This window comes from Lepisma saccharinum, chromosome 20 (assembly GCF_977018435.1).
Source record: "Lepisma saccharinum chromosome 20, izLepSacc3.1, whole genome shotgun sequence".
Lineage (NCBI taxonomy): Eukaryota > Metazoa > Arthropoda > Insecta > Zygentoma > Lepismatidae > Lepisma > Lepisma saccharinum.
The window spans coordinates 60,477,494-60,491,946 of NC_139248.1; the positions used below are offsets into that span (position 1 = coordinate 60,477,494).

The 14,453-nt window shown below is 38.5% G+C and overlaps 1 protein-coding gene across 1 annotated transcript in view; it reads right to left on the minus strand.

Moving 5' to 3' along the window:
* Nucleotides 1-1,257: 1,257 nt before the first annotated feature.
* LOC146003488 (relaxin receptor 2-like) overlaps nucleotides 1,258-14,453 on the minus strand; it is a 354,498-nt gene continuing 341,302 nt past the window's right edge. The window contains exons 13-14 of the mRNA XM_083141779.1: nucleotides 10,263-10,394; nucleotides 1,258-1,496 (exon numbers count right to left, since the gene is read on the minus strand). Of these exons, the coding sequence (XP_082997905.1) occupies nucleotides 1,401-1,496; nucleotides 10,263-10,394 (228 nt within the window). The 3' untranslated portion in view covers nucleotides 1,258-1,400. The remainder of the gene's footprint in view (nucleotides 1,497-10,262; nucleotides 10,395-14,453) is intronic.

Here is a 14,453-nt window from a genome sequence, read left to right on the forward strand (position 1 = left end):
TCATTTGTAAATGTGCAATTATAACTACCATCTACTTTTAACTTCAAATGTTAGTGTTCAAGTTGCTGTTTAATAACGTTTGTTTTCCATTTATGTTCAATTGTACAACGTTAATGTGGTTGGTTGGTTGATTTCGTGTTTTAAGTCCACTTTATGCACAGTAAGGCTAATTGGGACTGGACCTACAGTTTAAAGTGGGATCCGAATCACTATGTGCCTCCACCGAGAATCGAACCCGGGACCCCTTGATTACAAGGCGATGACGCTACCACTGCGCCATCGGGGAGGCCCTAACGTTAATGTGTTTGGCAACATTGTCGTTGCTATGGCAACAGAGATTACAGTCAACAATTCGATGTAACAGTTGTGAAATCTTCTTGAGGTAGGTAAAAGTGGAAATTCAAGAATGTTCTTATGAGAGCTAAAAGTGGCAATTCGGGAATCATCTTTTGAGAGCTTAAACTGGAAATTCAGGAATGTTCTTATGAGAGCTAAAAGTGGCAATTTGGGAATCTTCTTAAGAGAGCTAAACATGGAATTTCAGGAATGTTCTTATGAGAGCCAAAAGTGGTAATTCGGGAATCTAGTATTGAGAGGTAAAAGTGGAAATTCAGGAATGTTCTTATGAGAGCTAAAAGTGCTCAATTCGGGAATCGTCTTGAGAGAGCTAGAGTGGCAAACTAGATAATCTTGTTAGTTAAATATGTTTTAATTTGAGATTCCACTTGCGAAAGCTGAAAGAGACAACTTTGGGTTCATCTTCTGAGAACTATAACTGACCAATGGGAAATCATCTTCAGAGACCAACCACATACTCAAGCTTACCCGAGTTGGATTCATAGTGAGGTGGCAAGTTTATGACTCGAATCCCACCCTTGCACTAAGGTTCTGCACAGAGTGGATTTCTTATGTTACAATTACATATTTAAATACACCATGTTGTACCAATAGAACTTGTGTTTTTGTGTACGTTGTATAGCAAAGATAAGTAAACAAGAAATGTACACGAAAATACAGTATATGAATATATGTATATGTCAAAATTCAAGTACAGATAGTTACTGACATAATATTTTGTCACTTTCATACTTGGACATGGTTGCACATATTTTTATGCCAGAATTGTAAATATTATATAATATTCAATGGCTTGACTTAATAAAATACACCTGACATGTTCCTTTCACTCACAATCAATAAAAGTACAACACTTCCTCTATTAAAACAGTTCGAAAAGTCAATGACCAGTGTCAAATATATACATAATATCTTCATGTTTACCACATAACACGTTTCATAACCTTCTAGGTTTAGTTCTAACGGGTCAGATGGAAACACTGTTTCAAAACGACGTCCCCTTGGATGGACAATAAATGATCCTTGTCTTGAAAGAGTGAGAGCTAAACAGATGTGCCTTGAATTCCATTGGAGAAGGTCCACCGAATGCTTCCTCGACTCGTAACAGACGACCGAACTGTGCTGCTGTGTGTTGTTTGCTGAAATAATGAAGAGAGGAGAAATCAATTTTCCGAATTGAATCTTTACCAGAAAATCATAAACCGAATGGTGTATTTTAAATACAGATAGCATGCCAACAAACAGTGACATAAAACATTTGGAATAACTTATTGAAAGTAAAGCAAACCAAAGCGACAAAATACAGGAAATAAATGAAACGAGGTAAAGAGAAAAAAGAAGGCACAAGCAAAAGGAAGCCAAGCAAAACAAAGAAAATGGAATCAGAGAAAAGCACAGCGAAGTTACGCAAAAAAAATGTGCAGACCGAAGAAAAGAAGACAACGGTCAACAAATAAAACAAAGCTAAGCAAAACAAATGATGTTGAAACAGGAAAAAGGACAGCAAAGCAAACAAAGAAAGTGGAACCTGAATCAGAAGACGAAGTAAAGCAGACAACGACGATACAAAGAAAACAAAGCTAAAGAATACAAAGAAAGTGGAAACCGTGGAAAGCATAGCGAAACAAAGCAGACGACAAAAAATGGTAACAGGAAAACCACAGCGAATCCAAGCGAGGAAAGAAATATCGAAGAATCACAACAATGCAAAGCAAGATATTTATCCAAAAGAAAGAAACTGAAGAAAGAGGCAAATGAAAAATCAAGGATACAATAGAAAGAATGGAAAAACTCAAAACAAAGTAGTTAATAAAATAATGCAAAGGAATAGAAAATAATGATAAGCAAATTAAAAGGAACCAGTCTATATATTGCTAGCTCTCAATACAAGGTTTTAATACGTATATGTCAGGCCTTGTATAACTAGAATAAGCCCTTGCTTCAAGGTAGATTACTTGGGCCATTTCATGCTTCACAAGGCTAAGTCTTTGATTCATAAGAATATCTGAGTCAGTCCATGCATCGCTAGGCTAAGCCCTTGAATCAAGGTAAGATTATTTGGGTTTTCATGTTTCACTAGGGTAAGTCTTTGATTCATAAGAATATCTGAGTCAGTCCATGCATCACTAGGCTAAATCCTTGAATCAAGGTAAGATTAGTTGGGTCATTTCATGCTTTACTAGGCTAAGTCTTTTAATCATAAGAATATCCTTGTCAGTCCGTGCATCACAAGGCTAAGCCCTTGAATCAAGGTATGATTATTTGGGTTTTCATGTTTCACTAGGGTAAGTCTTTGATTCATAAGAATATCTGAGTCAGTCTCTGCATCGCTAGGCTAAGACCTTGAATCAAGGTAAGATTAGTTGGGTCATGTCATGCTTCACTAGGGTAAGTCTTTGATTCATAAGAGTATCTAAGTCTGTCCATGCATCGCTAGGCTAAGCCTTTGAATCAAGGTAAGATTATTTGGCTCATTTCATGCTTCACTAGGCTAACTCTTTGATTCATAAGAATATCCGAATTAGTCTATGCATCGCTAGGCTAAGCCCTTGAATCAAGGTAAGATTAGTTGGGTCATTTCATGCTTCACTAGGGTAAGTCTTTGATTCATAAGAGTATCTAAGTCTGTCCATGCATCGCTAGGCTAAGCCTTTGAATCAAGGTAAGATAATTTGGTCATTTCATGCTTCAAAGGGTAAAGTCTTTGATTCAAAAGAGTATCCGAGTCAATCCATGCATCGCTAGGCTAAGCCCTTGAATCAAGGTAAGATTATTTGGGTCATCTCATGCTTCACTAGGCTAAGTCTTTGATTCATAAGAATATTTGAGTCAGTCCATGCATCGCAAGGCTAAACCCTTGAATCAATGTAAGATTAGTTGGGTCATTTCATGCTTCACTAGGGTAAGTCTTTGATTCATAAGAGTATCTAAGTCTGTCCATGCATCGCTAGGCTAAGCCTTTGAATCAAGGTAAGATAATTTGGTCATTTCATGCTTCAAAGGGTAAAGTCTTTGATTCAAAAGAGTATCCGAGTCAATCCATGCATCGCTAGGCTAAGCCCTTGAATCAAGGTAAGATTATTTGGGTCATCTCATGCTTCACTAGGCTAAGTCTTTGATTCATAAGAATATTTGAGTCAGTCCATGCATCGCAAGGCTAAACCCTTGAATCAAGGTAAGATTAGTTGGGTCATTTCATGCTTCACTAGGGTAAGTCTTTGATTCATAAGAGTATCTAAGTCTGTCCATGCATCGCTAGGCTAAGCCTTTGAATCAAGGTAAGATAATTTGGTCATTTCATGCTTCAAAGGGTAAAGTCTTTGATTCATAAGAGTGTCTGAGTCAGTCCATCCATCGCTAAGCTAAGCCCTTGAATCAAGGCAAGATTATTTGGGTCATTTCATGCTTCACTCGGCTAAATCTTTGATTCATAAGAATATCTGAGTCAGTCCATACATCGCTTGGCTAATCAAGGTAAGATTATTTGGGTCATTTCATGCTTCACTAGGCTAAGTCTTTGATTCATAAGAATATCTGAGTCAGTCTCTGCATCGCTAGGCTAAACCCTTGAATCAATGTAAGATTTTTTGGGTCATTTCATGCTTCACTAGACTAAGTTTTCGATTCATAAGAATATCTGAGTCAGTCCATGCATCGCTAGGCTAAGTCTTTGATTCATAAGAATATCTGAGTCAGTCCAACCATCGCTAAGCTAAGCTAAGTTAGGTTTATATATGTGTATGTGTTTGTTTTATATATGTATATGTATATGTATATATATACTTATATATATAAGTCTAAACAGTTAATGGGATGCAAGGGGTGACATACACCCTGAAATGCATTGTTGTAGACTAACGAGGCTCTGGAGTCAGGACTCACAGCCACTTTAATCCTCTGTAGATCTCATATTGTATCATTCCTATATGTTTGGGATAACTCCTTCATCGACTTCATATTATCGTCTTTCATCCAATTGACGTATAGGCAAGTTGGCGATGGGTTTACTTTAGAAAGGGATAAAGTGCGTGACCGCATAGGAGGTACAGTGAACAAGGGCGCCAGCAGAGTGTAGTCAGGGGGCATTTGATCACCTTAAAATATCTGGAAAAACTTCATGTAATTAAAATTATGAAATTGTAGCGTGCAATCATGGACGAGGGATGCCATGAAATACAGCAGATTAAGTGGGTTCTGATTTATGTGCATTGTGAAAAAGTACAAACATACAAAGTGATAGATGTTTATGGAAAGAAAGCAAATCGAATCCAGTTTCTTCTTAAATAACGTTGGCAATTCAAGTCTGAATTTGGCAACAACGTCACGGTATTTTCAGTTCAATTTCAAAGTTATGATTGGCAAAACAATAATAATACTAAACGGTAAAACATGAGGTTTTATGTTTGAAGGAGAAGATATGAAATCTTACTCTTCCCCCAGTGCCCGACCCTGTGGCCGAGTGGTTAGCACATCGCGCTGCGACGCCAAGGGTCCCGGGTTCGAATCCCGGTCGGGCTTGGTTGTTTGTGAATGTCCATTCATCAATTTTATCATTTCATCACTCATCCCCATCTTCGCAAATTAGCCAAGAGGCACAAAACGCGAAGTAAAATAAACTAAAATCAAATCAAATCAAATCTTCCCCCAAGTGCTCGAAGTGGAAATTCCTAGCTGGGGAGATGCTTTGCCCAGTTTGGGGAAAGAAGGGGGATGCTTGTATGGATCAACATGGAGAAAATTCAGTGGGTGCCTATGAAAATTATCGTAGTGGTGGGGATGCTTTATAAGAATTTTCTTAACTGAGGTGGGGGAACATCACCCCACGCCCCCTCCACTTTGAGCAATGCTGTTCTCCCTACGGAAGATCCTGTGGGCAGCCTTGGCAGTGAGAAACATATGTTGAATTCATGTGATCTAATCGTGCTCACTGTGATCGTGATGAAGTCGACTGAATGCAAGCCTTGTCAAATTCGGCATACTCACTAATTTCGGCCTCGTAATCACGAATCTTGGCGGTCACGTCTAGAAATTGCAAAATAAGCTTGTCAATTACCGCTATGCAATAACATGGAAACCATGTTTCTGATATGTGAGAAAATGACGTCTTGCGTAAAGTTGAAAAATATGTTTACCCCACGAACCATTCACGGTAAGGTGTCACGTACACAAACTGCATTGATGTTGTTTGAGGTAGAGGATCATAGATGGCAGCATGCAAAAAGAACGACACTTATGTTTGATTGTGCATAAAGCAGTTTAGAAAGTTGGACAGAGATGGCAGCACTCAAGAAAACGTATACAGTTGTAAAAATAGAAAAAGAAAAGAGATGATGTGGTGAAATAATGATTGTAGATATTAATACTAATTATAATAGAAGAAATAAATGAACTTAATACAATAACAGGATATAAATAAGGTGGAAAGGGTGATTAATATTCAGTAATAGCATAAGTGATCATTATATAAAAGTAAAGAAGTCTAATTGTAATTACGATTCTGTGTCTTTTTCGGTTCCCACGAACTGAGAGTTTTGTGCGGCTTTTGGGTTGTTTTGTCCCAGGTGTAGCGCCATCTCACGGCAGGCACCCAAGCACTTTTCGTAGGCGCATCTATTGCAGCTCCAAGTTAATGTTAGCGCCGGCCAGGCGGCGATCTTTAACTAACCCCTTTCTCTTTGTTTGTTTGGGAGATCGGTTTTATTAATATTTCCATCAATTTGAAAAAGATCGATAAAGAAAAGAAAGAAGAAAAAGCGCACACCCAGCGCTGGGTACCTGGGGGAAACCCTGGGGGGTAAAGGCGGTCAGGGGCGTGATGCTGATCACATCACCCCCACTCACGACCGGATCAAGAAAGTGTGGGGCGTTACCCCCACACCCCCTATACGCCTTCATGGCGTGGTGCTATGCACAGGGGAACACTTTACCTTTTTTTACACAATATGTATTAATTACAAGAAGAAGCAGCCTTAGCAATTATAAGAAGAAGAATCATTATTAATTATAAGAAGACGCCTTATTAATTGCAAGAAGAAGAAGCCGTATTAATTATAAGAAGAAGAAGCCTTAGTAGAAGAAGATGCCTTATTAATTGCAAGAAGAAGAAGCCTTAGCAATTATAAGAAGAAGAAGCCTTAGTAGAAGAAGATGCCTTATTAATTGCTAGAAGAAGCAGCCGTAGCAATTATAAGAAGAAGAAGCATTATTAATTATAAGAAGAAACCTTATTAATTGCAAGAAGAAGAAGTTTTAGCAATTATAAGAAGAAGAAGCCTTATTAATTACAAGAAGAAGAAGCCGTATTAATTATAAGAAGAAGAAGCCTCAGCGATTACAAGAAGAAGCCCAAAGAAGATTGGCTACAATTAATAAGAAATAAAAATAGAAGAAAAATATTGTATGAAAAGATTTCCAAAGTTATCTAATATTTGTACATGATTATTCAAGAATATATTACGAATTGTACCCTCCGTAGTGGGTTAAATCGATTGTTTCTTTCCATATATTCGTAGTGTTAGTCACCCTGATCTGTACCCAGAGGTATCTCATCGTTTCTACCCTGTGCTAAGCTGGCAGATGCTCACGTGAGAGGACGTGGCAAAGGTTAGGTTAGATTAGGTTAGGCAAGCATAGTAAAAATTAAGGGTGATCGTAAACATAGTTTTGAAACGCTAATCATTGCAAAAAATTGTTGTTTTCTTCGTAAATCAATGGTGTTAGTCCGTTCACGGACCCACTTTTTTCGACTTATTTCGCAATTTCTAGACGTGACCGCCAAATTTTAGCTGCAGATTCGTGATTACGAGGTCAAAATTAGTGAGTATGCCGAATTTGAAAGCGATTGAAGATACTTCCGGTATTCTGCATTTGCTCCGAAAATAAATGTGAATTTCTAAACTTCGAATTTTATTTGCTAATTCTCCAAGTTGCACGCTCTTTATCGTAGGATTAATTTATACCCTTGGCTAGAAACCCAGGTGAGAGCCATTAAATCCCTCTAACAAAAGATAAACTTTCATCGACATCCAGAATTCCCATCCTCGAGGTTCGGGAGTTTCCAATGCTTCCATTACAGTTTAAATCTTACTCAAAACCTGTCCCTAAAGCACATGACATATGAGCCAATTTTTTATCATCCTTTATGTTTTCGACCGCATTCATTTTTCTCCACAATGTCTACAAAAGCCGTACTAAGCGGATTGAAACACGACTGCTGGCACCATCTGTTGTAATGCTCAACAACTAATGGAAGGATGAAGTCCACACATCTGTCTTCGCAGTTGGGATTTTTTTGTGTGAAAATATGGTTGTTGCTGGGAATCTATTTTAACGTGTAATATGTAGTATACAAAGGCTGTGCATAAAATATCTTTTCCGCATGTATTGAGTGGAAGCAGATGAATTGAGTCCCAGCTGGTAGAAATTGTCGAGAGCAGAGGACGATGAATAAATTACACGAGGTCAGTGGTGTATCTGTGGTTTTCATGAAGGGGAGGTTATGTTTTCTGTTTTTAGGAGTCCCTCCTTTATTTTGTCATCTTCTTCTTCATTTATACTATTTATTAAAGAGAAGATGTGTCAGAAATGAATTACAACTCAGGGATGGCCATAATATCAGGATAACAGATATCTGGATTTCAAATTATCCGATATTCGTTTCGGATGCAACGGATAGTCCAGATGTCTGAATATTAGGATAATTAGGATATCCGAACAAGGATATTCGGATAATTGAGATATCCGCATAATCCGAAAATTACGGATAATAGAGGCCTCCACCGATGGCGCAGTGGTAACGTCGTCGCCTAAACTGCAGGTCCAGTCCCGATTAGCCTTACTGTGCATAAAGTGGACTTAAGACACCAACTCAATTAATCTATCAGAATAATGCAGTTATTCCTGATATCCGAGAATTCAGATATTCTGTGTATGCAGATCGGTATTGACTGTTTCAAGTTCAGTAAGCTATTCTGGTAATAATGGTGTCTGGAATTAAGGAAATATTTACCAAATAATGGATTGGGACACCAACCTAAGAATGTTTTATTCTAAACGTTATCTATTTCACGTTTTCTTTGTTACGGCGGAAAACGTTGTGCATTTACACTCAACTTAGTAATGCAGATATCTGTTTTAGGCAAAAAAAAGTAAACATTGAAATAAATAGGTGGAGAATCCGTAAAACGGATAAACTATAAAACTGTCCTGATAATGCACACGTTCGGATATTCAGATATTTCGAATTTTCGAATATTTCACATATTCTGATATCAGAATATCCAATATCTAGAATCCGTATATCCAGATATCAGAATATCCAATATCCGGATAATCCGTATAACTGGATATCAGAATATCCAATATCCAGATAATCTGTATATCCGGATATCAGAATATCCAATATCCGGATAATCCGTATATTCTGATATCAGAATATCCAATATCCGCAATTCGTATATCCAGATATCAGAATATCCAATATCCGGATAATCCGTATAACTGGATATCAGAATATCCAATATTCGGATAATCTGTATATCCGGATATCAGAATATCCAATATCCGTATAATCCGTATATCCGGATATCAGAATATCCAATATCCGGATAATCTGTATATCCGGGTAATCCGTATACCCGGATAATCCGTATATTCGGATATCAGAATATGCAATATCCGGAATCCGGATATCAAAATATCCAATATCCGAATAGGAAATTATCCGATATCCTGATTTTGCCATCAATATTATAACCTGCCCTCCCTCCCGGGCACATTACTGCACTTGGTAAACGTGAATTAAACATCGGTTTATTAGTTGGAAAAAGGGATGAAAAAAACATAAGCCGACGGTATTAGTGTCATATTAAAGATGAGGAAATATGATCTCGATAAATTTAAGGTTCTGTTGGACCTTTGGTAGACGCCAGTTGAGCAATTATATATATATAAAAAATCCTCTCCTTTCAAATCCTCTAACATGAATTCTAAGCAGATATTTTTCGATATTTGTAATCTCATAGAGCTTTTCGAAAGGAGATAGGAATTTCATGAACGGATTGGCTGGCATTGGTTAAAGTGCTGACCTCAAAGACGCTTTCCGTCCCAAGAATGCTGACCATTTTCACTACTTTTTAAAAAATCGTATCTCAAAAACTAAAAATGTAAAATATATATGTATCATGCACTGTTGAAAAGTTTGATTCTTCCTCTTTATTTTGATATATGATATGTTACATTATAACCACATGGCTACCTTGGACGTTTCATCATAAATGATATGAAATGTACTAAAAGTTGACAAGATATATGACATGCAGTGGCGGCGATTGGGTCTCAAAACTGGGGGGGGGGGGTAAGGTGGCAAAACTAGAGGGGCAAAGGCAGTATATTTCCTTTTATAGATAAGATTTAGCATAGTGCGGGGGCAAAAGTGGCGAAAATTGGGGAGCAACTGCCCCTCCTCGCCCCCCCTAATCGCCGGCACTGTAAAAAAGGGAAGCAATCATATTGCTATCAGACAACGACGCGAACAGAACTGTTATGAGCATTTACCCACCATCTAGTGGCAGTATGAGGAAGTACGATGTCCAAACATTACTCAGGAATGCTAACTCTGTAAATGTACGGCAAATGACCGTTGAAATAAATTTTGAATTCAGCTCCGTATATATACGTGATCCGCACACTAAAGACGTTCGGGAACTCCGTATATATACGTGATTAGCACTCTAAGTGTTAAGTATCCAGTAGAGCCTTAACAAGATGCCGCATGCAGGCAGATAGTCAACAAACAAAGAAACACAGTTCTAAAAGGATCTAAATGTCTACTAAAGAACCAAATGAACTAATTTACTCGAAATCAGGAGACAAACACGTGCAAGCAATTTCCTTTGAATACTCACATGTACCAGAAGGTTCCTTCGCCTGCTCCCACGGTCCGTGTGATTGGCCAAGCTCAGAGAAAGAGCAGAGTCGACTGCTGATTGGTGCGGGTCTTGTTCCCGCCTTTTGCACGAGTACAGGAGGCGGGAGATCTGCAAATTAAAAAAATAAGATGCAATAGTGGCTCATAGAGTTGACTGAATTTTAACTCACTAACTGTGATGTTTTTTTTTCTATAAATACATTTAAAAAGGCAAGGACGACCACAAAATATAGTTTTCCATGTTTGTTGTTTACTACAGGGTGAGCAAAAAGTCACTGCACACCTACTTTACAAGTATATTAAACATTATACATTTTGCAGTAATCTCCAGTGTTCGGAAAGTATCTTTTTGAAAGTAGCAGGTACAGTTATGATTATTTGGTTCAAAAAATAACTGAGTTACTCATTTTATAGAGTAACTCAGTTACAGTTGCTGGTACTTAAAAAGTAAATGTAAGTAACTTTTCAGTTATGCTGTGCTGAAATGTTTTCTTACCCACCAAAAAATAACACAATCAATGACCATAAAGCACATATATGAAGACTGATATAATATTTATGTTACTGGTACTTAATATAAGTTTCGATATATTTGCATTATTACAAAAAATAATGATGAAACAAGAAGTAAACTTTGCTAGAATGATCATGTCATTATGCAAATGAGAACATGAAGATGCAGCAGCATCTTACAGTGTGCTTATGTTACTGGGTGTTGTTGGTTTTAACAAGTATGAACAAGGGGTATGGAAGAATTTAATTGATGTTTTATGTCCACTTGTATAGATAAGCTAATCGGGACTGGACCTACAGTTTAAAGTGAGATTCAAACCACGGTGCAATGTGCTTCCACCAGGTATGATTTCAAGGCGACGGCGTTATCACTACGCCATCGGGGAGGCCAGGGTATGGAAGAAGGACAGAAAGATGACCGAGGTTAGTCTTCGAACATCTGGAAACCAGATGTGTTCACCACCCAGAGAGCGATCCTCATGACGTCAGACCTCACCTCACCATCCGGAAGACTTGTAAGGGTGAGGGCAAGTGAGGGTGAGGACGATTGTGGGTCGTGAGACTGAGGGCGAACTTTGAGGGTGGGATATATAGCTAAAAGGGACAAAGAAAATTCCTTATCAAACGACACTGAACCACATTGTCATCTCTTCATCAGCTATAAGTGCAGTTATTGCTCTTGGAACAGCCAGACTGTTTGATTTGATTTGATTTCTATTATTTAACGTCATTTCTGTCACTTTTGGCTAATTGCGATGATGAGGTTGAGTAATGATATGAAACTGATGAAGGGACACTCACAAATAACACCAATGCCCAAGTCGGCATTCGAACCCGGGACCTCTGGCGCCGTGGCGAGTTAACCGATCCGTCACGGTCGTTGGCAGGCATACTGTGGTCACCAGGTACGGTACAATTTTATTCATCGCGGAATAGCCAGACACATCGCAGAGATGTTCACCATAATGAGGGCAAACCTCACCCTCGTGAGCAGGATTCAGCTGATGATTTAAGTCCACTTTATGCACAGAAAGGTTAATCGGGACAGGATCTACAGTTTAAAGTTGGATCCGAACCACTATGTGCCTCCACCGGGTATCGAACCCGGGACCAGGAGGACTGTTAATGGTTCAGGAACCTATAAATTCTAATGGGTTCTATTGGGTTCCCCTGCAGGAGCAGGACCTTTTTCTCGCACATTTTAAATTTTGTACAAGTTGCGTATTGTTTCATTGAAAAACAGTTCCTGGACTGTATTCAAATTAATCCGGAAAAAAAGTTCCTGGACCGCATATAAATTGATCCGGGGGAAAAGGTTCCTGGACCGCATTTAAATTCATCAGGAAGAGAGGTTTCTGGACCTTATCATCAGGAAAAACAGTTCGTGAACCAAATTGAACTACTTTACAGACAAAAAGGTTTTTATGTTCCAGAACCTATTTACGCTTGGTTATTTTCTCTCCTGAACCGGAATTGAATTTATTTAAAATTCCTTGCGATGGGTGAATATTTTACTCGATCTTGTCCATCGCTACAATAATACAATACACAGAACCATACGCATGAAACCCTCTCAAGTTAATAAAAGCAACGAAAAGCATTTAATTTCTACTGTCTATTTATTGCCCCACATATCAACCTACATCCAATCCTGCTTGGGAGCGAAGGGTGTGAGGGTGAAGGCAGGGGTTGGCCGTGAGGATAACGGTGCTGGAGGTAGATTTAAAATAAACACGTCTGGTAGAAACTCAACATGTTGTAAAAAGGGTGTCGGGACATTTTGAAACGAAGGTTTAGAGAAGAAAATAAGTAGTTGCATGAGATTTAATCATGGAAATGAATATTGCATAGGATGCCATTACATACATACATACAGCTGAAGAGATGGGTGGGTTTATGACTTGAGGATGACGTCCATTAGATGACGACCTTTTCTAAGCAGTCGTCGAGGGACATTCTGCATAGCTCGACGTAACATGTCCACAGGAAACTGAGCGATTTCCTCACGGGTCCTTTTGACTCAACCGCCTACAACTGAAGAATCGATCAGATATCTGTGGACATATTATGACGACCTTTTATCAGATATGCATTGCTCTTAAATGTAACATTTTAAATGTGAGATTACTGAATTGGTGCGGGGTAACAACATTGCTGTTTCTTATTTGGGCATCATACACTCATTTCCATCGAAGGTTCCAGATTCAAGTCACTGCAGTTATTTTTATCGAGTGTCTATCAATAGCATATAATCATCACTCATCCTGATCGTGAGATTTGGGAAAAGTGACAGAAAAGCTACGTAAAATAAGAAAATGCAAATTGATTGATTTGCTGTTTTAAGTCCACTTTATGCACAGAAAGGCTAGTCGAGATTGGACCTATAGTTTAAAGTGGGATCCGAATCACTATGTGCCTCCACTGGGTATCGAACACGGGACTACTTGATTACAAGGCGACAACGCTACCACTGCGGTATCGGGGAGGCCCGAAAATGCAAATATAAATTAGAGATCCACGATGAAGATTTAGATGTGTAAACAAGTTATAGAAACATGTGGAAGGCGCCAAAAACTATACAAGATACAAAATTAAGGACACTTGCTAACCAGTTTGAAGGATAGTTTACTATGATGATAACATAAACTATCTCGTACTAACCTTTGTTTTCTGGCAACTTAAATAATGGCATCTAATGGTTTCTCTGATTCCATTAAAAGTAAGATCCGAAACACTTCATCGTGTGCTCACTTGGAATTAGCCACGTGACCATTTTATCACCAGCATGAGCAGATTAAGGAGGTTAGAGGGCCGATACCCCTTTTCGAAGACGTGAAGTCGTCAGTAACAGTAATTCCCAAACACCAATATTTCATTGGCAAAGGACTGTTGTTCTTGACGTAAAATATTTCCTGTTGTTCGAAAAGGCGAAACATTTTTAAAAAATAGTTCTAACGATATACCCTCACTAAATCTTTCTTTTTTCTTTTTTTTTCATGAATCGGACGAAACAAAAATACAATGCGGTCCATATTGATGGGACACATTTTATTTTGTATTCTCAGACAGTACGAATATTCTGACATTTTTCAAATGCATGGTATTTGGAAACATGAGCTTGGGAGTTTATATTAATTCAATTTTCATTTTATTGTTCTAATGAATTATGGTGCTGTGGACTCTGGTTAAAATTGCTTATGATATGGAAGCGTTCCTCACTAGTGGAAGATTCATTATTACATCACAAAGGCGGTTCAGAAAACATTTGAAGAAGCGTGAAGCACCGTCTCAGAATGCAATCCTGCGTGCTGTGAATATCAACCGTGAGACAGCTAATGCCGACGAAAAAAAAATGCCTGAGCGACCTTGAACGTCTCGTAGTGCAGAGAACATTTAAAGGCTGGCGAATGCAGTCGAGCAAAATCCCAACCGCAATAAGTACTGCTGAGCGCTATAACGTCATGCGAATCACGTTTTTCATTCCCTGAATGAAGCGGCTCGGTCTTACTCAAATGTAGATGCAACAAGATGGCACTAATCCTGTATGACCATCTTATTGCATCTACATTTGAGTAAGACCGAGCCGCCTCATTCAGGGAACGAGAAACGTATGACGTTGTAGCGCCAATGAGAACCCTTCGAGTTCCTGGTCGCC